Consider the following 23,758-nt stretch of genomic DNA (forward strand, 5'->3'; position numbering starts at 1 on the left):
TACGAGAACCTGTACTCTACAGAGAAAGTGTTATCCCCCAAATCACATTTGTAATATAATTTCCATTCAATAATCTTGGAAAAAAGAGACGAATACACCAAAGAGAAAGACTAAACCAAGAAACATAATATATATAAGAATCATATTTGATTCGCGGGAAAGGACGAAGTATGCATCAGCACGAATGAGGAGACAGCAAGAGCGTGGTTTAACTGCGAATGTCAATACATAAGAAAACAATAACAGAACCAGTTAGAAATGCATGAACACCCAAGTGAATGCTGAAACACAATAAAAAAATACACGCTTAAAGGATGTTGGAAACGATTTGAAACGAGACTTGAATCAAACCTGTGCCTTGGTTAGTGATTGATTAGAATAAATCTGATCTGATAAATAGGACTGCTCGATTCTGAATGCGGATATCAAGGCAGTAGAACTATGTGGTGCTATCAAACAATGTGTCATCCGAAATCGACCCTTTTGGAAATAATTATTTGATTGCTACTGTTGACAGAACGTGTCCCCTTTAAGTACATTTTATAAATTTAGTGCACACGTCAGGGGTTGTTGCAGAATCACGGCTAACGGGTATCATACAACCTTACATAAAAAGATAACCTTTTTGAGACATATTCTTACAGACCTATTCCACTACTAAGTTGCTTTAAACGTTAAGTGATATTCTCAATGGGAAATAAGGTTACTTTTACTTGAAACCAGTAATATACTAAATGCAAGGTTTATTTGCGCATTCATAGGTCTTTCCAAAGCTTTAGATGATGTATTGAGAGTAGGTATTAAGTTACCTACGTACAATATAGACAGTAACGTCTTCAGATTAGTGAAACATGTGTGTCATGATATAAATATAATACGTCAAGAGAATACCAGTTTCGATCTTCTACTGTTTCGAATGGTCGTCAAAGGCTAAATAGAGGGACACTTATATGAATGGATCACTGAAAGTCAGTGATGACCCAGCTGTTCGCAAAATCAGATATAACTGCTAATGACACAATAGCAAACTTCTCCATGTGTAAGTCTGTCTCAATGACTTAGAGAAGTTTCTTTGCGACAAAGACTGTGAGGGTGTTGACTCGAAATGTGGGCATGAAGAATATATTTGATTTCTGATTTCTGGCAGATAGTCAAGAAAACCATATTGACAAGAAATCGCGATTGCCGATTTTACTAATCTGACTAAAAAACAAATGATATTATTTTGGAAGGTGACGTAAGCCCCAAACACTAAGCTTTCGTTTTGTAATGGTAAATTTAAAAATTGAAGGTATCTTGTATTTGTTTTCCATAGAAAAGAAAACTGTTTACTTCAGTTATGGTTCTAACACATAGTTCAACCAAAGCTGTCTATGTTCTTCTTGAAAGATCCCATAAGATCGGTTTGTCCCTACATTCATATACATGTGTGATGATATTGCTTATTCAGCAAATATACCACCAAATCCCTGTCTCAAAGATTAACCATAATCCTTAATACAATCAAGGGAGGACTTTATATCACAGTAAGTATTTGAGACAAGTAGATTTAATACTATGTGGCTCCTCAAAAACTGAAAGGACTTGCTTGAAATTTGGCAGTCTAAGAATAGAACTAAGTTCATGTCTGTCATTGACTTGTCAACTTTGTACACTACTATGCCACATAACAAACGTAAGGATCCTTGATCCATGGGATATTTGCTACTAAACGCGGTGACCATAGATGTAGTTATATACCTATCTTCAGAGGTCCAGGACAATTGGTCTGAAATGAAAGCAAATGTCATCTGAAGTTTACTTAGAAGAGAATAAGTGAAATGCTGGACTTGCTCATTGATAACATCTATGTGAGTGAGTGAATGAGTGTGGTTTTACGCCGCTTTTAGCAATATTCCAGCAATATCACTGAGGGGGACATCAGAAATGGGCTTCACACATTGTACCCATGTGGGAAATAGAACCCGGGCCTTCGGTGTGACGAGAGAACGCTTTAACCACTAGGCTACCCCACCGCCCCAATAACATCTATGTGAAATATGGAGGTAAGACATTTAGGCAAGAAGTAGGCATCCCATGGGCACCAGTTGTTCTCCCCTGTTTGCTGATCTGTTTCGTTATGCATATCAGTGGGAATTTCTGCTCGGATTGGCCACGTCAAAGCAAGGTAATTTGGCCAAGAAGTTGAACTTCAGCTTCAGGTATATCGACGATGGGATATCTTTTAATAAGCATCAAATAGCCAATTCCTTTCCACTGATTTACCATTCTGAACTGAATATAAAAGAGACCAGTGAGATCGCCACATCTGTTTCATATGTAAATGTATGCAAAACGATTGAGAGTGACAGAACATTTTCCACAAGACTGTACGACAAGAGGGATGACTTCAACTCTCCAATAGTCGAGCAATATTTCAGCAGTTCCATAATTTGGTGTCTACATTTCACAACTTTTGAGGTACAATCGAGCATGCTCTTTCTATGAAGAGTTCAAAGATCGTCATACGACTATCAAAACTACATTAAAATTACATGCATTGCAAATGTACATCGTACTATTGAAACTGCATTAAAACTACATGTATTGCAAATGTACATCGTACTATTAAAACTACATGTATTGCAAATGTACACCGTACTATTAAAACTGCATTAAAACTACATGTATTGCAAATGTACATCGTACTATTGAAATTACATGCATCGCAAATGTACATCGTACTATTAAAACTACATTAAAACTACATGTATTGCAAATGTACATCGTACTATTGAAATTACATGCATTGCAAATGTACATCGTACAGTTAAAACTACATTAAAACTACATGTATTGCAAATGTACATCGTACTATTAAAACTACATTAAAACTACATGTATTGCAAATGTACATCGTACCGTTTAAACTACATTAAATCTACATGTATTGCAAATGTACTACATGTAAAACGTAACCGCCTGTTCAATCATGTTACTCTTCCACATTGTTATATAAATAATGTTATAAATAATAAATACGCTCTTCCGTCGGTGGTGATTTCAGATTAAACAATTGTTACAAGATAAAATCACGTTTCTCGTTTTTGCGAATGGATTTACAAATTTTGCTCTGGACTTTTTCATAACACTTCCGCGAGCTAATTAACCAATGACATATCACTGTAATCGGAGGGTCTGTTACAATATTTGTTGTGTCCTGCGGCTGAACAGATAGTGTATTCAGCCACGAACATTGTCGACTAGATCCGAATGACAAATAGGCTTCTGCGATATTGTCGCACTCTGTATGGCACGAAGTGTGAAACAGATGGATCGTATACGTTCGTCATCCCCCCGCTCTGGTGTTGAAAGGCCATTATGTCGCTATACTTAGAATATGGTACGCGGAGGAACATAATGGAAATGCGAAACTTTGGCAGTAGTTTCCCTTTTAACCACAACAAATTGATCTTGAGACAAGCAAGCGATAGAATTCAAACAAGTACTCCATTCCAACGCAGATAACGACTCACCGGATGAATTATTCAAAAGCGCACATACTTGACAGTACTCATTCGACATGTGACAGCTAAACACTCCAAAGTGTTATTGTGCCCGCACTGACAATGATATAGCTATAGGCGGCAAAGAAGCCGTGGTCTGGTCAGGAAGTATGTTGGCCAGACCAAAGCTTGTTAAAGATTATTAACTAGTCACGTGTAATGAAGCATAGTCACTTACAATGAGGCATAGTCACGTACAATGAGGGCTAGATACGTATAGCGGGAGACGCAAACATGCCTGAAAAGCAATGGATGGGCTCAGCCGGGTATTGGCGATTATAGGGAGAGAGGTTTGCAATAATAACTTAGCATCTTAGCATCGCAACCTCGATGTGTGGAACGGCTGAATAACACAACACTGACATTGATGTGAAACTCTAAGTGAAAAAAAACTCGCAATAAACAGAATGTAATCCAATTCGTTACATTATATCAAATCTTCCAATATCGGCTTGTCAAATCAGGCCACAAAAACAGAAAATCGAGAGAGCTACAAGGCAACGTTTTTAATCTCTCGTTCTGACATTCTCGCGCTTTCACAGACTCTGGAAAATTAATAACACCTTCAGTTCTTTTTCTCTCCCCATTTTCATCCCCCACAATAAATTGTTGGGAATTATTTCCATGTTAAGTAGTTTCTTATGCATAATTTTACATGTCGATATTGCGGGATTGCAAGATTTTACATAATGTTCAAATGTCGCATTCTGGTAAAAAAAATATACAATGAATTCAACATAAGAATGCGAGATCGTGCGATCTACAGTTATATGCACATGTGGTTCAAATGTGGTTCAAAGAAGGACTTGTCAATGTACTTATGACGTACGTGACACCATTGATGACACTGCAATATAAACCGTTCTTGTTGCTATGTATGCAGTACTTGGTACAATATAAACAGTACTTGATACTATGTAAGCAGTACTTGGTACAATATAAACAGTACTTGATGCTTTGTATGCAGTACTTGGTACAATATAAACATTACTTGATACTATGTATGCAGTACTTGGTACAATATAAACAATACTTGATGCTATGTATGCTGTACTTGGTACAATATAAACAGTACTTGATGCTATGTATGCTATACTTGGTACAATATAAACAATACTTGATGCTATGTATGCTGTACTTGGTACAATATAAACAGTACTTGATACTATGTATGCTGTACTTGGTACAATATAAACAGTACTTGATGCTATGTATGCTATAATTGGTACAATATAAACAATACTTGATGCTATGTATGCTGTACTTGGTACAATATAAACAGTACTTGATGCTATGTATGCAGCACTAAGTACTATGCAATCGGTGCTTGATACTCATGCGATCGGTACTTGATACTATGTAATCAATACTGGATACTATGTAATCTCTACTTGATACTGTGTAATCAATATTTGATGCTATGTATGTGGTACTTGTCATAAACAAACAGGTAGAACCGCTAACAATCTTTTAGAAACTATCATTACAGATACATTGCCAAACTGTAGAATCAATCATGGCATCACTTTAGAAGACTCGAATGATCGAACTGGTAATTTGTCAAAGTATTTGAGTGATAACATTATAGTAGAAAATAACGATTTTGATACTCCCCGTAAAAGCAAAAGACACTGTTTCCTTGGCGTATGTGTTTCCTCATATATCCACATTACCACACTGGTGAATATACACTTATTTCTCACAATGGGCCAAGATTGATAGATTATTATCTGTTATCTGCAAACCCTTTCTCGTGTAATAAATCATTTCAAATGCATAGCAGAGCAGAATCGGACCACCTGCCTCTGTACGTGTCATTACCTGTACAATCTGTGCAATCTGAACAAACAGTTTCTAATTGTCATTAACATGATTCAGCACTGTAGATGGGACAAGTGTCAGTGTAAGGAGCTCTGTACTACATTGCATCCTGACATCTGCAAACAAGAACTAATATGTGCTGCTGATAAACAGCAGTACTCAGTACAATGTGAAGTATCTTCATGTCTTTTGTTACAAGTTGCTTTTATATTTAGGCGAAATGCTAGGTCTGCAAGGAGATTCTGTACATGACAACGGTATGATAAACAATGTCAACTTAAGATATAAAATGTCAATCACAGTACATATTTTCATATATATATCCTAAAATTTTCACATTTTGATTTTGGTATTTAAACAGTAATGGCTACGTATTGTCTCTAGATAACACCCGTTTTTGTGCAGGTGAATCGATCAAAATCATGTGCACAGCCTCTATAGTGGCAAACGTGGTTTTTCACGTGCAACTGGTCACGTGGCCATAATACCGCACGTGTTTTTAGCCATACTTGTTAGCAGTTATTAACAAAAAAAGAAAAACACAAGAAAAGAAAAGTCTTTACGGCCATTTGTCATGCCACGCCTTTCAAATGGCAACGTTAACGTGCCATCGGCATGTTGCAGACGGGAACGTCCGTAGCTGAAGTCGCAAGGACGATGGGTTGTAGTCGACGGACTGTTTATGATTTACAGACGCGTCTCAGCAAACGGGTACCAGCGCTGATCGCCCTCGGCCAGGTCGACCACCTGTGATGTCACATGCAGAGAATCGTCAGATTGTCTTACATCACCTCCGTAACCGATTTTTGACGGCTACATCAACCAGAAATGAACTGTTTAGGGGTAGACTGAGTGCGCAAACTGTTCGAAACCGTCTGAGAACTGCTCACCTTCAAGCACGACGGCCATACTGCGGGCCGATTTTGACTCAATTACACAGACGTCAACGTCAATTATGGGCACAGCGACACTTACGATGGACTCGGAGGAATACGAATCAAGTCGTCTTCAGTGATGAATCCTGATTTAATCTTCGTTTTGCTGATGGTAGGGCGAGGGTGTGGAGGCGCCGTCATAAACGTTACGCCCAGTGTTGTGTACAGGAAGTTGAAAGATTTCGAGGCGGAAGTGTCATGGTATGGGGTGCTTTCTGTGGCAATGCACGCTCCAGGCTTCTTGTCATCCGTGGCAACCTCAACGCTGCTGCTTACCGCGACCAGGTACTGGCACCAGAACTTCTGCCTTTTATGGCAGCACATGGACCCGGTTTGATCTTCCAACAGGACAATGCCAGACCCCACACAGCAATTTTGACAAGGAAGTTCCTTCAGAATGCGGGAGTCAACGTCATGGACTGGCTGTCAAGGTCTCCCGACCTCAATCCCATCGAACACGTCTGGGATGCTCTTGGCAGAAGTCTGCGCACTCTCCAGAACCATCCACAGAATTTTCAAGATCGTGGCACCATTTTGCAGCAACAATAGCGTCGTCTTCCCAATCATGTGTTCACAAGCATCACAAGGTCCATGCGGAGGCGTTGTGTGGCAGTTGTCAACGCACATGGTGGCCATATACGCTACTGAACTTGTGTGCCATCAGATTCTCGTGCTTGGGACTTATGATTTAAACTGATGATGTTATTGCCGAATACCGTGCTTGAAACAAATTATGGTTACCACCGTTAATTAAAATCCTTCTTTGGACATTAATGATTAAAAATTGACTTCTCTGATACACTTGTCCGTTGTATATCATATATGGGATTACTTTTAAAAATGTTAAGTTTTTAATTTGACTCTCAATGTCAGTGTTGATTTTGTAGATGGTTCTGTACTGCTGGACGATACAGAAATGAGTGTCAACCAAGCGAAGTGCTATCTCATATCGGCCCAGACTCAATTGTTCAAGGTGAGGCTATCTGAACGACCACTGCATCCAGTTTATGTGTCGTGTGTTGAGAACATCAGCAACCCTGCAGTGTCCTAAGCTTGGATGAAGTCGGCTGATTGAAACAGAAACCTTTCTGTTTGCTGCTCAGGACCAGTTACTTCCCACTCGAAACCCTCAAAGTGTGAGTTTGCATCAAAATGTAAATATGAAATGCAAATTATGTAATGAATTTAATGGGACTGTCCAACACATTGTCAGTGGATGCCCAGCTTTGCCACAAACATAGTATCTTAAACGACATGATGGTGTAGCTCGATCATTTTATTACCAGAAGGTCTTCGCAGTGCTTGTGGTTTTGACAAAGAAGTCCATCTATGGTACGAACCAGAACATGTAGAGGGCGTCATGGAAAATGATAAATACAAAATTCTTTGGAAAGGCCCGTTTACAGCCTCAGTCGTATCCAGGCCAACAAAGCTGATCTTGTCCTTTTTTTATAAATCCAATAAAATCATTCATATCATTGAATTTCTGTCCATTTTTGGCGCTAATGTGATTAACAAAATTCAGGAAAACCATAGCAAATATGCAGACCTAGCTTTCTAAATGTCACGCTTTCAACCCAAGCACCAAGTTGTCCGACTCCCCATTGTTCTTGGTACCATAGGTTTGGTACCCCCAATCTGTTGACTGACATTGGGTTTGCTATCAGGAATACATCCCTTCTGACAATCTTGATAATGCAGAAGGCTGAAATGTTGGGGAGTCTTCACATTCTCCGAAAATGCCTGGGTGGGTTTGACTAGGCAGCGCTTCCTGGGAGAAGTCCCATTCGCTGTCTGGCCTGCGTGTAGGGGGCGCACCGGCCCTGAGCTGATGATGAGCCTAACCAGCCTGACTTTGCCAGGATCACCCAAACCCTCTTTGCTGCATTTTAATATTTTAATCTGTAAATGATAACAATAAAGTCAAAGCAGCCACAACACCCTTTTCATATCCAATAGAAATCTCGATTGTACTATTCCAACTGTATCATGAGGATGCGTTTTAGTATCACTGTCAAATAGTAATGATACCAGGTGAACGTATCCTGCCCCACCGGTGGATTTACTTAACAGGACAGTTCCCACATTCTTCGGGTGAAGGTATAATAGTGCCAATTTTTAAAAATGGCCCCTGAGATGATCCTAATAACCACAGGAGTATAAATGTAGATATTGTATTCGGAAAGATATTTGCAACCGTTATTAATTATAAGTTAAATTATATGCCAAAAATAATACCAAATTGTGATGAAGACCAAGCGGGTGATCGCCCGGATACGCGACAACGGATAACTTTTTCACACCTTCTGCCTGTATATAAATATGATAGAAGAATGCAAAGGTAGGGTCTATGTTGTCTTTTGGGACTTTTTGGATTCTGCAGATTGAAAAAAAACCCACTTACGTATGTTCTCAAAAAATGTTGTCTTCATGTTAAAATGATGAATATGATTCAGTACGTGGATCCATGTGTGTTTTTGTGTCTATATTTTAGCATGTGCATAGCGTGAAGGTGGCTTCAGTGAATGTTTCGATTGCTCTATTGGACTTAACCAGGGCTGTATATTGAGCCCTATCTTATTTTTACTTTTTTTTAATGCGTTGGCTTATATAAGTCGAAGAAGAGTACATCAAGTTATTCCCTGATTTACAAGATTTGATTCTATTGATGGTTGCTGCTGACGTTATTTTCATAACTGAATATTCTATTTTAATTAGTACTGTTGAGCAAGGAAGATAAATGTCAACCTATCAAAAACTAAGATAATTGATTTTTGTCCGTAAAGGTTGAATTTTTCAACTGTTGGAGAAATGCTATCATCGTAATGAAATTGCAGAAGTTGTATCAGAATACAAATACCTTGGACCAATTGATGAATCTATCCTTAACATCAGCAGCAGTGCCACATGGAGAAAAGTCACTGTCAGATGTTTAATAGTTGGTTTTGACAAATGAATAAATCCATCTTGGAACAATTTTCAAAATATATGATTAAGAAAATATGTTAATCCTTCATGACACATGTATGAACACTCCCAATGTAATGACTTGAGGTGAATATGAACTACAACAATTATTTATAAACAGATCGGTGACACGCATTAAATACGGGCTAAACCTACCTCGTATGCCAACTTACAGACACCATACGGCATACGAAACGTTATTTTATCTTGATTCAGTAGGTAGACATAACTAGGAAAGTAATGTTAGACATTCTATTCAGTTCAGGCCATGTTGAAGTTACTAAGTTTACATGTGTATTTAGTTTTCTTATCCAGACTGAAATACAGTAAACTACGTTTATAACGAACACGCTTATAACGAACTGTCTGATATAACGAACTTATTTTTTAGTCCCGGCCATTAGTTGTATGTATGCTGTATAAATGCTTATAACGAACTACGGTTATAACGAACTAAAATAAGTGGTCCCTTTGAGTTCGTTATAACCGTAGTTTACTGTATAGGTAGAGCCAGAAATGGACTAATGTTGTATCATCTAGTGCTTCTTATGAGTGTTATACACTGTTTTAAGATAGAAGCGAGATACATTTAACAAACGCGGCCTTGTGTACATTTGCCATGGATTTAGCTGTGCTAGAGTTGGAAGTACAAGGTTTAATATTGATACAGGGAGACACCACAATATTCCGAAATATGAAATTGTACAAATTTTGACCTGAACAATATCGAAGATCTGTATCATTTCACCTTTATATGTTTAAAGACATTCGAAAACAACACATACCAAATAAATATATTATTCGACCTTCTGTCCAACAATTAGTCTCCTCATGACAATCATAAAATATCAAGATACTAAATCTGTAATGTTATATTTCAAGTATTCCTTCCCGTGCAGAAATGTACTTCAATAAATCATAGGCATTAATTTGTGAATTGACCCTGCTGTTTACTCTTCTGTCTGATTGGGTCTGTTCGAATTAAATTTTGCATTGATACTATGAACGATGTTTTTGATACTTTTTGGCAATACTTGATATGATTACAGTAATTGATGCTATGTGTGCAGTACTGGATACTATGTATGCAGTATTTGACTCTTTGTATGAAGTCCTCGATACCATATTATTCTGCTTCCTTTACCTTTTCTCGGCATACAGATATGATAATAAGGATAATAATCTTTTGGTAAATCATTTCCATGGAATGTCGTTAATTGTTCTGATGCATAATGGGTATTTACATCTCATTCATTCATTGTTTTCACTAAATATGGCAATTGTCTGAAGAAAGTGAAGGAAGTAAATACTACAGTGGATTCAGACATGTGGGGTATCGAACCCGGGTCATCGGTGTGATGAACGAACGCTTTAACCACTAGGCTACCCCAACCGTATGACGTTAGAAGTACACCCGATACAATACAGTGGTCCATCTATCTTAACTTTCGGAAAACGATTAGTTTCCCCGTGATAATCAACGAATGAGTTCTAATTAGAATAGTCAATAGGTCTAGTTCTTTACACTTATTTTGAACTATCGAACACTTGTTTTTCCAATTTGTGTTTTCGACTCTACGTGTATAAATCCTATATTATTGTGTGACCAATATGAAAGTTGCTTTTACTTTCGCACAAAAGTGTGAGATGACAACTCCACCTCTCTTCAGCATCTGAAACAGTAGCATCACTTACCTTACAAAGGATGAATCAAGCTGCCGCGTCTTCAACTGTCGTGAAGGTCTGCCAAGTTTCACTCGCTCGGCCTGACTTTCAAAGACAATTCTGACCAATAGGGAACCTCACACCCACGACCGTTTCCATATCTGCTTTAAGTTCTGCAAACACAAATGGATAACGTTGTAAAGACAGTTGGCGAGCTCTGCTATTGTCTCCCCGCGCGTCCCATCCTCACCCCCGCGACACGTGTTGTGTGAAGGTGAGCGTTATCGAGTTAGCCAGGCTTCTCGCGCCGTTCACCGTGTTGGACAGTTTGGTGAGTGGAGTGACTGGATCGCTCACACCAAACCAGTTACACTGGAGCGACATGAAACTACCTTTCATTGTCCTAGAATAGAAACGTGGAATCGTTTCTATGTTGTAACATATCTAAGTTTAACGTTCCCTTAGTTTAATGTCACCTTCTTGGGACGCCGGATCAATGCGGCTTATCAGTCAATGCCAGCTGATTGACTTGTATGACGATCGATTGCTCAGTAAACTAGATTAAATGATGAAATTAGGAAATACAGTGACTTTAGCAGAAGTAATACATCTCTGTCTCTATTCCCGAATGGCTACATTGACTGTGAGGAGGCTACACATCTCTGCCTCTCTGTTACACACAGCCAAAAGAAGACCCCGTGTCAATGCATGGAAAAGCCTCGTTGGGTGGTGTACTGGGAGAGTGTGTTTGTGGTGTACTGGGAGAGTGTGTTTGTGGTGTACTGGGATAGTGTGTTGGTGGTGTACTGGGAGAGTGTGTTGGTGGTGTACTGGGAGAGTGTGTTGGTGGTGTACTAGGAGAGTGTGTCGGTGGTGTACTGGGAGAGTGTGTTGGTGGTGTACTGGGAGAGTGTGTTGGTGGTGTACTGGGAGAGTGTGTTGGTGGTGTACTGGGAGAGTGTGTCGATGGTGTACTGGGAGAATGTGTCGATGGTGTACTGGGAGAGTGTGTTGGTGGTGTACTGGGAGAGCGTGTTGGTGGTGTACTGGGAGAGTGTGTCGATGGTGTACAAGGAGAGTGTGTTGGTGGTGTACTGGGAGAGTGTGTCGGTGGTGTACAAGGAGAATGTGTTGGTGGTGTACTGGGAGAGTGTGTCGATGGTGTACTAGGAGAGTGTGTTGGTGGTGTACTGGGAGAGTGTGTCGGTGGTGTACTGGGAGAGTGTGTTGGTGGTGTACTGGGAGAGTGTGTTGGTGGTGTACTGGGAGAGTGTGTTGGTGGTGTACTGGGAGAGTGTGTCGGTGGTGTACTGGGAGAGTGTGTCGGTGGTGTACTGGGAGAGTGTGTTGGTGGTGTACTGGGAGAGTGTGTTGGTGGTGTACTGGGAGAGTGTGTTGGTGGTGTACTGGGAGAGTGTGTTGGTGGTGTACTGGGAGAGTGTGTTGGTGGTGTACTGGGAGAGTGTGTTGGTGGTGTACTGGGAGAGTGTGTTGGTGGTGTACTGGGAGAGTGTGTTGGTGGTGTACTGGGAGAGTGTGTTGGTGGTGTACTGGGAGAGTGTGTTGGTGGTGTACTGGGAGAGTGTGTCGGTGGTGTACTGGGAGAGTGTGTTGGTGGTGTACTGGGAGAGTGTGTTGGTGGTGTACTGGGAGAGTGTGTTGGTGGTGTACTGGGAGAGTGTGTTGGTGGTGTACTGGGAGAATGTGTCGGCCTTCGGTTATATAAAAGTATCCCTCAGTGGGTCAAGTAGAAATCAATGGATAACTGGAAGGTCAGTGGTGAGTAAACTAGCATTGTAAGTACTATACAGGTCAATTATAGATACTCTGCAAAAAAGGAAACGCAAAAGTGATTTTAGATTCATAATTTTTGTATCGTATAAAAAAAACAACAGATGGTAATCAATTATTCACAATTGGCACACATCATTGTCAGTGACCCAGGTTTGGTATGGCACTCTTGGAACTGTGGATTTTTAAGGTGAAGGTCATTTGTTTTCAATATCTTGTATGGCCACCACTAGTGTGGGCACTAGCATCGACGTGCCGTGGAAGTAATCAGATCCCGAATTTTGGCCTGGGGAATGTTCATCCACTCAGACTGCAGTGCTTGGGCCAACTTTCGGAGGTTCCGTGTTTTTTCTGGCGTGCTCGCAATCGTTGATCTAGTGTATACCATACTTGTTCAGTTCGGTTTAAATCTGGAGACCTGGGCCCACTCGCACAAAGCGATCTTAGCCTATGTTAAAGTATGGGAGTTGCGGTCATCTTGGCGCTAATATCGCTTTGTGCAAGTGGGCCCTGGAGGGCCATGGCTGGACCTTGCTGTCTGGTCGTGTGAGGACGGGCGTTGTATTGTTGCACAAATGACGTTCGCTTCTTTCATAACAGACGTGTAGTCGAAGAATCTCATCCGCGTAACGTTGTGTCGTTACATTTCCAAGACGTTGCACTATGTCAGTTCTACCAGTGAAGGAGGTGGCTGCCCACATCATCACACTATCACCACCGAAACAGTCCACTTCTTTTTCGTTCACCGCGACGTTCACCGCGACGCCTGGACACACGACGCCTAACATCCTCAAGGTGAAGCATAAGACGTGACTCGTCACTAAACGAAACTTGTCTCCATCGCAATTGTGGCCAAACTCCATAGCCGTTGCAGCCGATGATTCAGGTCCATCAAAATAACACCTCGAGCTGGTCGTCTAGCGCGTGTGTTTCGGCGTCCGTTTTTTTGACATAGCTGTGTCTTTGCGATTTTTCCATCTTTTCAAATATTTCTGCAGTACTTCATTCTTTCCATACAATTCAATCCCAATCCATGCAGAAATGGCCATTTCATGGCTGATATCTATATTGTATGGATGTCAGCAACACTCAGATATTTACGACTTGACTGCATTTGCGTTTCTTTTTTGGCAGAGTATTTAACGAAGTAACAAACACAGTTTGGTCTTCTTTTCTTCTCACGACCTGAAAGTCGCGTGTACTGCTTGAATTCTGTTACTTCAGAACAGCATCCAAGAGCAGAAGGAGCTACAGAGTGTACATTGAGAGTGAAAGAGTAGTTAGTTCCTGGCGCACGAATACTAAAATTTGTACACTGTAACTTGGCGCTTCGTCATTTCAAAGCAAGTACATTTGGTTTACAAAATAAAATAACCTGCAATGATGTCCCCTGTATTAGTTTTAGATTAGGAGTACCATCCTTGTCTGTACCACAATTAAACAAAGCACATATGATGTTTAAATCATAGCCACATGGTGTGCAAAAGTTCGTCGTGGTTTCCTGCAAATACTGACTGGTTAAATACCTGCTATGTCTTGCTCAGCGTTTATCCTCCCGCTGTGGCTGGCGAATTCAGTTTACAGTACGCAATGGGAAGTGCAGAGACGCAAATGCAGCCTAAAAATGGTTCACCGAATTGTGACATTTCAAACTAATTCTTGTTTCATGGTCTAGATGCATCGGCTACACCCTCACACCATCGTTTATCTGGATGAAGCCATCGGCAGACAGTGATACTGAATTTTTACATTTGGCAGAGGGTTGTGTAAAACATTTGAAGTTTCACATTTGAGAGAGGGTTGTGTAAAGCATTTGAAGTTTCACATTTGACAGAGGGTTGTGTGAAGTATTTGAAGTTTCACATTTGAGAGAGGGTTGTGTGAAGGTTTTGTGGTTTCACATTTGAGAGAGGGTTGTGTGAAGTATTTGAAGTTTCACATTAGACAGAGAGAGAGTTGTGAAGCATTTGAAGTTTCACATTTGACAAAGGATTGTGTGAAGTATTTGAGGTTTCATATTTAAGAGAGGGTTTTGTGAAGTATTTGTGGTTTCACATTAGACAGAGATTTGCGTGAAGCATATGAAGGTTCACATTTGAGAGAGAGTTGTGTGAAGTATTTGAAGTTTCACATTTGAGAGAGGGTTGTGTGAAGGTTTTGTGGTTTCACATTTGAGAGAGAGTTGTGTGAAGTATTTGAAGTTTCACATTTGAGAGAGGGTTGTGTGAAGTATTTGAAGTTTCACATTAGACAGAGAGAGAGTTGTGAAGCATTTGAAGTTTCACATTTGACAAAGGATTGTGTGAAGTATTTGAGGTTTCATATTTAAGAGAGGGTTTTGTGAAGTATTTGTGGTTTCACATTAGACAGAGAGTTGTGTGAAGTATTTGAAGTTTCACATTTGACAAAGGGTTGTGTGAAGTATTTGAAGTTTCATATTTAAGAGAGGGTTGTATGAAGGTTTTCTGGTTTTTGTAAAGTATTTGAAGTTTCATATTTGAGAGAGGGTTTTTGTAAAATTTGAAGTTTGTACATTTGACAGAAGGTTCCGAGAAATATTCGAAGTTTCACATTTGACACGCGGTTGCGTGAAGTGTTTGAAGTTTCGCATTTGACAAAGGGTTGTGTGAAATATTTCTAGTATCACATTTGGGAGTTGCGTGTATGAAATATTTGCAGTCGCATTTGACAGAAAAGTAGATTATGTATTGATTTTGCAGTTGCACATTTGACTGGTAGCCGAACGTGGATATTTTGAATTTTACGTTTGACAGAGGAGTAGGTAAAGTACACGTGTACTCTTAACTGACAGTGGGGATTAGTCATGTCTCATTCTATACGAAAGGGTGTTAAACGTTTGTGTAAGTAAGACATGCGGAGAACGTATTTCTTTAAAATGAAAAACCTTTGGATCAAAGTAAATAATATATTAATACAGTACTTGATGCGTCAACATTACATGGCAGCTATCTGTCGGAACACATGTTAATGCTATGTTTATAAATATGTTTATTAACAAAACCATTGACAGAAATCAATGGAGATGTAACTGATACATCTCATAGTATCTCTACTTAACGACTTATCACGGTGCTTGGCGAGTCAGAAATACTTTTAATGTTAAAGCAACGGACAGATAAAATAGCATCGTTTTGTCGTAAAGCTTCAGTAATGATACCTGTCAATACATCATGTTGGACGTCGACACATTGTAGTTAATCAAGTGTAACACTCGCCTTGTCTTTAACAAAGTTAATACAGGCGGAATCAAGAACTATAGAGGTACATATTATGTATTCAGCTCAGAAAAGATAAACGATGAAAATATTGACATATCTTATGCATTTAGCTTAGAGAAAATAAGCACGGAAGGCATACAGTCATATATCTCATGAATGCAGCTTGGAGAGGATAAGTAACGAAGCAATATAATGACATATGTCATACATTTAGAGAGGATAACTAATGAAGATCTACAGTGGCATATCTCATGTATGCATCTTTGAAAAGATAAGCAATGGCGAAGTATAGAGGGATATAGAAAATGCGTTTCATGTAAGCAGCTTTGAGAATATAAACCATGAAGATACATGGAAACATATCTTATGTATGTATCTTAGAGAAGAGAAGCAACGGAAACATATAGAGGGATAGAAATATAGAGATATGCCTTGTGTGTGAAGTTGAGAGAAAATAATGTGATTGTCCATCAGTTGTCCTTGATGGCTTTTTTACGATTGCCTCTGATATCTTGTTTAAGCATATGTCATTCTCACTTAATGCTGCTCGACATTTAACTATATTATGTTTCAGAACGGATATATATTTTGGCAAAATGCAAAGGAAATTACATTAAGGCGTGACAGCAGATTGGATTACGTTACTTTTCCCCACTTCTTGTCGAAATATCTAATTATTTTCGACGTGCCATGCAAGGAAATCTTACTCTGTAATTAAATGTCGTTTGCTCAAAGGAGGAGAGATGCAACACAACAGGAGATTCCCTAGACATCTTTCAATTCTATTAAACATGACAGTTAAACTTCTACGTATCTAGGAAACCCAGTGTCAAGGCTGAGTGTCATTGTAAGGCTTTGTGTTAGTGTAAGGCTAGGTGTTAGTGTAAGGCTGAGAGTCAGTGTAAGGCTGAGGGTCAGTGTAAGGCTGAGAGTCAGTGTAAGGCTGAGTGTCAGTGTAAGGTTGAGTGTCAGTATAAGGCTGAGGGTCAGTGTAAGGCTGAGAGTCAGTGTAAGGCTGAGAGTAAGTGTAAGGCTAGGTGTTAGTGCAAGACTGAGAGTCAGTGTAAGGCTAAATGCCAGTGTAAGGCTAAATGTCAGTGTAAGGCTAAATGTCAGTGTAAGGCTTAATGTCAGTGTAAGGCTAAATGTCAGTGTAAGGCTGAGGGTCAGTATAAGGCTGAGAGTCAGTGTAAGGCTGAGAGTCAGTGTAAGGCTGAGAGTCAATGCAAGGCTGAGAGTCAGTATAAGGCTAGGTGTCAGTGTAAGGCTGAGAGTCAGTGTAAGGCTGAGAGTCAATGCAAGGCTGAGAGTCAGTATAAGGCTAGGTGTCAGTGTAAGGCTGAGAGTCAGTGTAAGGCTGAGAGTCAATGCAAGGCTGAGAGTCAGTATAAGGCTAGGTGTCAGTGTAAGGCTGAGGGTCAGTGTAAGGCTAAATGTCAGTGTAAGGCTGAGAGTCAGTGTAAGGCTAGGTGTCAGTGTAAGGCTGAGGGTCAGTGTAAGGCTAGGTGTCAGTGTAAGGCTGAGAGTCAGTGTAAGGCTGAGTGTCAGTGTAAGGCTAGGTGTCAGTGTAAGGCTAGGTGTCAGTGTAAGGCTGAGAGTCAATGTAAGGCTAGGTGTCAGTGTAAGGCTGAGAGTCAGTGTAAGGCTGAGGGTCAGTGTAAGGCTAGGTGTCAGTGTAATGCTAGGTGTCAGTGTAAGGCTAGGTGTCAGTGTAAGGCTAGGTGTCAGTGTAAGGCTGAGAGTCAATGTAAGGCTAGGTGTCAGTGTAAGGCTGAGAGTCAGTGTAAGGCTGAGGGTCAGTGTAAGGCTAGGTGTCAGTGTAATGCTAGGTGTCAGTGTAAGGCTAGGTGTCAGTGTAAGGCTAGGTGTTAGTGCAAGGCTGAGAGTCAGTGTAAGGCTGAGTGTCAGTGTAAGGCTAGGTGTCAGTGTAAGGCTGAGAGTCAGTGTAAGGCTAGGTGTTAGTGTAAGGCTGAGAGTCAGTGTAAGGCTGAGAGTCAGTGTAAGGCTGAGAGTCAGTGTAAGGCTGAGAGTCAGTGTAAGGCTAGGTGTCAGTGTAAGGCTGAGAGTCAGTGTAAGGCTGAGAGTCAATGCAAGGCTGAGAGTCAGTATAAGGCTAGGTGTCAGTGTAAGGCTGAGAGTCAGTGTAAGGCTGAGAGTCAATGCAAGGCTGAGAGTCAGTATAAGGCTAGGTGTCAGTGTAAGGCTGAGGGTCAGTGTAAGGCTAAATGTCAGTGTAAGGCTGAGAGTCAGTGTAAGGCTAGGTGTCAGTGTAAGGCTGAGGGTCAGTGTAAGGCTAGGTGTCAGTGTAAGGCTGAGAGTCAGTGTAAGGCTGAGTGTCAGTGTAAGGCTAGGTGTCAGTGTAAGGCTAGGTGTCAGTGTAAGGCTGAGAGTCAATGTAAGGCTAGGTGTCAGTGTAAGGCTGAGAGTCAGTGTAAGGCTGAGGGTCAGTGTAAGGCTAGGTGTCAGTGTAATGCTAGGTGTCAGTGTAAGGCTAGGTGTCAGTGTAAGGCTAGGTGTCAGTGTAAGGCTGAGAGTCAATGTAAGGCTAGGTGTCAGTGTAAGGCTGAGAGTCAGTGTAAGGCTGAGGGTCAGTGTAAGGCTAGGTGTCAGTGTAATGCTAGGTGTCAGTGTAAGGCTAGGTGTCAGTGTAAGGCTAGGTGTTAGTGCAAGGCTGAGAGTCAGTGTAAGGCTGAGTGTCAGTGTAAGGCTAGGTGTCAGTGTAAGGCTGAGAGTCAGTGTAAGGCTAGGTGTTAGTGTAAGGCTGAGAGTCAGTGTAAGGCTGAGAGTCAGTGTAAGGCTGAGAGTCAGTGTAAGGCTGAGAGTCAGTGTAAGGCTAGGTGTCAGTGTAAGGCTGAGAGTCAGTGTAAGGCTAAATGTCAGTGTAAGGCTGAGAGTCAGTGTAAGCCTGAGGGTCAGTGTAAAGCTAGGTGTGAGTGTAAGGCTGAGAGTGAGTGTAAGGCTGAGAGTCAGTGTAAGGCTAAATGTCAGTGTAAGGTTGTGGGTCAGTGTAAGGCTGAGTGTTATTTTGAAGCTAAGTGTCAGTGTAGGGATGAGAGTCAGTGTAAGGCTGAGGGTCAGTGTAAGGTTGAGTGTCAGTGTAAAGCGGAGTGTCAGTGTATGTGTGTGAGTTTGGTTTAACGTCGCTTTTAACAGTATTCCAGTTATATCACGGCGTGTCAGCTTAATGTGGGAGGAAAGCCTGAAGTGATGCAGGTTTTAGACGTTTACTACTTTGGTGAAACCCTAGAGCACGAGTATGGTGCTGACAAACCTAGAAACATGATCGGGGCTAACCGGGATTCGAACCCACCACCATAGGTGACAGTGTAAGCTAAGCGTAAATGTATGACTAAGGTAAAGGCTATGTGATAGGACAAGGACAAGGGGAAGGACAAGGTTGAGGGTTAGTCGACAAATGATTGCATACCTATCAAAATATCACCTGTAGTAATAGTATAGAAGACAAATCAGACACGAGAACAGAATTCAGTATCACATCAAACACTAAAGTAATTAATATTTAAAACAGGTAAGAGCATAAATTGTTAGATGTTTCCAAAAGAAAAAAAAGTTAAAAAACCCCGTTTTATTCAAAAACTGTTCTGCAAGCGATTATAGCCAATAAAGACCTCGAACAGATGGAAATTAAAATTCAGCGGGAAACCTACTTGTGAACATTTTCTGCCATGTCAAAATATGACATGGATCAACATGTAGCTCCAGTAATTGAATTAAATCGAATCACCAAGGGATAAAGATATAAAATGGCGTGTGGTTTGAGGACCTCAAGAAAGCCGGGGTGCTGACTGTGCGTCAATATGTTTTGTCCGGCACCTGGCTGGATGACGATGTGTTGAGCTGTGTGTGTCGTCAGCTGGCCTCGACTGTTTACATTGCAGATTACCTATTTCAAATAGTCATACAGATTCGGGGCTCATTTCTCTCCTAACCGAGCCCAAAGAATGTATATTTGTCAGCCGTGCTCGTCAGATTGCAACACCAGTACGGCGTGGCCATATATATATTGGTTGTGTGGTCCTGTTGCAGCGGTGTGATCAGTCGAGGATACTACTCTAAGTTAGCTGTGTTTTCCAATTAGACAGGTGATCGGGGCATTTGTTGCCGCTGTGTGTGTCGCCGGCGCAACCCTGCCGTCGGGGCAGTCGTTTCCCTAAGCCTTTGAATAAAGATCTGCGTTTCCTGAGACGCTGCTTGTTGGCTTAACAGTGTCAATCAACTCACCTCTTACCCATGCTGCAGTACATCTGTCAATCATTTCTCCCTCCATTCTTAGCTGCACTAGGCCTGTCAGTCATTTCTCCGTTCTGCCATTTGCTGCATTAGATCTTTTTATTATTTCCACGCCCAACACTTACTGCAATATACCTTGCAGTCACTCAACCCATCCCACCTCCTCCATGCCCTGTTGCACTACACCTGTCAATCATTTCTCCCTCCTGACCTTGCTGCACTACACCTGTCAATCAGTTCTCCCTCCTCACCCTGTTGCACTACACCTGTCAATTATTTCTCCCTTCTTACCTTGTTGCACTAGATCTGTCAATCATTTCTCCCTACTAACCTTGTCCCACTACACCTGTCAATCATTTCTCCCCCCTGACCTTGCTGCACTAAACCTGTCAATCATTTCTCCCTCATGACCTTGTCGCACGTGACCTGTCAATCATTTCTCCTGACCTTGATGCACTACACCTGTCAATCAGTTCTCCTCCTTACCTTGATGCATTAGACCTGTCAATCATTTCTCGCTCCTCGACTTGCCGCACAACACCTGTCATTCATTTCTCCCTCATGACCTTGATGCACTACACCAGTCAATCATTTCTCCCTCCTGACCATGTCGCACGTGACCTGTCAATCATTTCTCCCTCCTGACATTGATGCACTACTCCTGTCAATCATTTCTCCTCCTGACCTTGATGCATTAGACCTGTCAATCATTTCTCCTCCTTACCTTGATACATTAGACCTGTCAATCACTTCTCCTCCTGACCTTGATGCACTAGACCTGTCAATCATTTCTCCCTTCTGACCTTGATGCATTAGACCTGTCAATCATTTCTCCCTCCTGGCCTTGATGCACCACGCCTGTCAATAATTTCTCCCTCCTGACCTTGATGCATTAGACCTGTCAATCATTTCTCCTCCTGGCCTTGATGCAATAGACCTGTCAATAATTTCTGCCTCCTTACATTGATACATTAGACCTGTCAATCATTTCTCCTCCTTACTTGATGCACTACACCTGTCAATCATTTCTCCTCCTGACCTTGATGCATTAGACCTGTCAATCATTACTCCCTCATGACCTTGTTGCATTAGACCTGTCAATCATTTCTCCCTCCTGACCTTGCTGCACTTCACCTGTCAATCATTTGTCATCCTTACATTGATGCATTAGACCTGTCAATCATTTCTCCTCCTTACCTTGATGCATTAGACCTGTCAATCATTTGTCCTCCTTACCTTGATGCATTACACCTGTCAATCATTACTCCCTCATGACCTTGTTGCACTACACCTGTCAATCATTTCTCCTCCTGACCTTGATGCATTAGACCTGTCAATCATTACTCCCTCATGACCTTGTTGCATTAGACCTGTCAATCATTTCTCCCTCCTGACCTTGCTGCACTTCACCTGTCAATCATTTGTCATCCTTACATTGATGCATTAGACCTGTCAATCATTTCTCCTCCTTACCTTGATGCATTAGACCTGTCAATCATTTGTCCTCCTTACCTTGATGCATTACACCTGTCAATCATTACTCCCTCATGACCTTGTTGCACTAGACCCAGAAATAATCACTGTTGTTTGTTTGATTGTAGCTGTGTTGCATTGTTTTTGTAGGGATTCAGTAGACGCTAATTACATTGTGTTTAGACAGTGATCAGTCATCAGGAAGTTGCAGCTAGGCTTGCTTGACAATGGTATACGGATCTGTACCGAAACGTCGCCTACACAGCACATGCAGAAGTTGTTTTCCATAAATTGTGTCTACTTTGACACTATGCTTCAATCTGCCACTGTATAAGAATGAAACAAATTGAAAACTGATGCCGATTGAGCGGAGATTAACTTGCTTCGTGTCACGGGACCACTTTATCGGTACCTGCACATTCCTATTACCATATGTCCCATTTATCTGAATGTAGGTCGCAGCCAGCTGTCATCCATTGTTTATAGTTGTTCCAACTTGCAAGGCCTTAAAAAAACCCATTCTTGTGAGCATCACTGCGTAAATTGTTTGATCAAAGAACTTGGTATAAGTGACCTATAACATAAAGGACTCATATAAGGCCAGCATGTTAACTGAGGACGAAATCTGCCCCAAACCACGCATCAGTACAGGCTTGGCTCTAAAACCTGAAGACGTGTCCATTTTTCTTTGGTACTGGATTCCAAAGCTCCATAGAAATCCGTACAAAGAAAGATGTATTGCCGGTCCAGCAAATGTACCACCAAATCCCTGTCTCAGAGATTAATCATTGTACTTAATACAATCAATGAAGGACTTTATTTATATGACAGAAAGTATTTGAAACAAGTTGAATATATACCACGTGGAATCTTCAAAACTCAAATGACTTGCTTGGAATTTTGAAATTTCAGAGACGGGGCAAATTCAATTCTATCAAAACATTTGATTTTTATCTTTGTACACCACTATACCTCACAACAAACTTAAAGAAAAACTTCATTCCGGCATTTGTCACTGAGCGCTGGGACCACAGTTTAAGTTACATACTTATAAACGTGCTCAGAGGTTCGGGGCAATTTGCAAAAATGAACGCTAATCCTGACTGAAATGTCATCTGAAGTTTACTGAGAAAACAATATGTGAGAGTGAAATTTGGGGTAAGACGTTCAGGCATGAATTTTGTATGATCTCTTTCTTTAAGCATTCGATTTGGAATTTCCGCTCAGATTGACAGAAGTCAAAAACAAAGGGCACTTTAGCAAAGAAGTTTAACATAAGCGATGAAAGATCTGGTATCGATTATACGGCGGTTAAATAACCAATTCCCATCCACTGATTTACCCACCTGAGCGAGTGAGAGTATAGTTTTACGCCGCCTTTAGCGATACTCAATACCACGACAGGGGAAACCAGAAATGGGCTTCATCAATTACACCTGTACGTGAAACCGAACCTGGGTTCAAGACGTGACGAGCGAACGCTAGGCTACCCCAGCGCCACCTGGGCTAGAAAAAGGGGAGACCACTGAGCCCGCCTCGTATGTTTCACATGTAGATATATGCATAACAAGTGACAAAAAACTCTTCACGAGACTCTATGGCAAGAAAGGCGACTTCCACTTTCCGATTATCAACTTTCCCTTCATGTCGAGCAATATTTCAGCAGTTCCAGCCTTCGGTGTCGTCTTTTCACAACGTCCGAAGTACAATCGAGCATTGAAAGGTGATTGGTCTGCTTGATAAAGTGAAGCAACTGCGGTTTGCAGTCGTGAAAGTGTTGGAATGGACCGGATTTGCTCCCTCTTTCGTAAGAAGGCTCCTTCATACACATATACAAGTAATTTACGGAAAACACATTGCTCTACATTGTGTGTTTGAGAAATGTGCCAACTTTCGTTTTTGGCGTAAATGTGCAGGTCTTTTGAAGCACTTTGCATGACCAAATCTCTTGAAGTCTTTTGAAAACATTGAAAGAGTTACATTGGCTATCCAGCTATGTTAAAATAACCACCATGGTGTCACGCATGCTCGTGTGGTAGCATGCTCAAACGGTTGTATTTCCCGAACGACC

General features: G+C 41.1%; 1 protein-coding gene across 1 annotated transcript; it reads left to right on the top strand.

Moving 5' to 3' along the window:
* Positions 1-13,387: 13,387 nt before the first annotated feature.
* Positions 13,388-18,627, top strand: LOC139462619 (cell death abnormality protein 1-like). Its single transcript, XM_071244453.1, has 3 exons — positions 13,388-13,519; positions 17,098-17,625; positions 17,926-18,627. The coding sequence occupies exons 1-3, from the start codon at positions 13,388-13,390 to the stop codon at positions 18,625-18,627; spliced, it is 1,362 nt and encodes a 453-aa protein (XP_071100554.1).
* The last annotated feature ends 5,131 nt before the right edge of the window (positions 18,628-23,758 follow it).

Source organism: Haliotis cracherodii, unplaced genomic scaffold (genome assembly GCF_022045235.1).
Source record: "Haliotis cracherodii isolate W230 unplaced genomic scaffold, xgHalCrac1.p SCAF_15, whole genome shotgun sequence".
In the NCBI taxonomy this organism is placed as follows: Eukaryota; Metazoa; Mollusca; class Gastropoda; order Lepetellida; family Haliotidae; genus Haliotis; species Haliotis cracherodii.

What these genes read in the sequence shown, in the direction of transcription:
- LOC139462619 (XM_071244453.1), top strand. Translation starts at nt 13,388, where the DNA reads ATGTCAGTTCTACCAGTGAAGGAGGTGGCTGCCCACATCATCACACTA. An exon ending in CGACGCCTAACATCCTCAAG is followed by an intron (nt 13,520 to 17,097) that starts GTGAAGCATAAG and finishes GCTTAATGTCAG; the next exon opens with TGTAAGGCTAAATGTCAGTG. An exon ending in AGGCTGAGGGTCAGTGTAAG is followed by an intron (nt 17,626 to 17,925) that starts GCTAGGTGTCAG and finishes GCTAGGTGTTAG; the next exon opens with TGTAAGGCTGAGAGTCAGTG.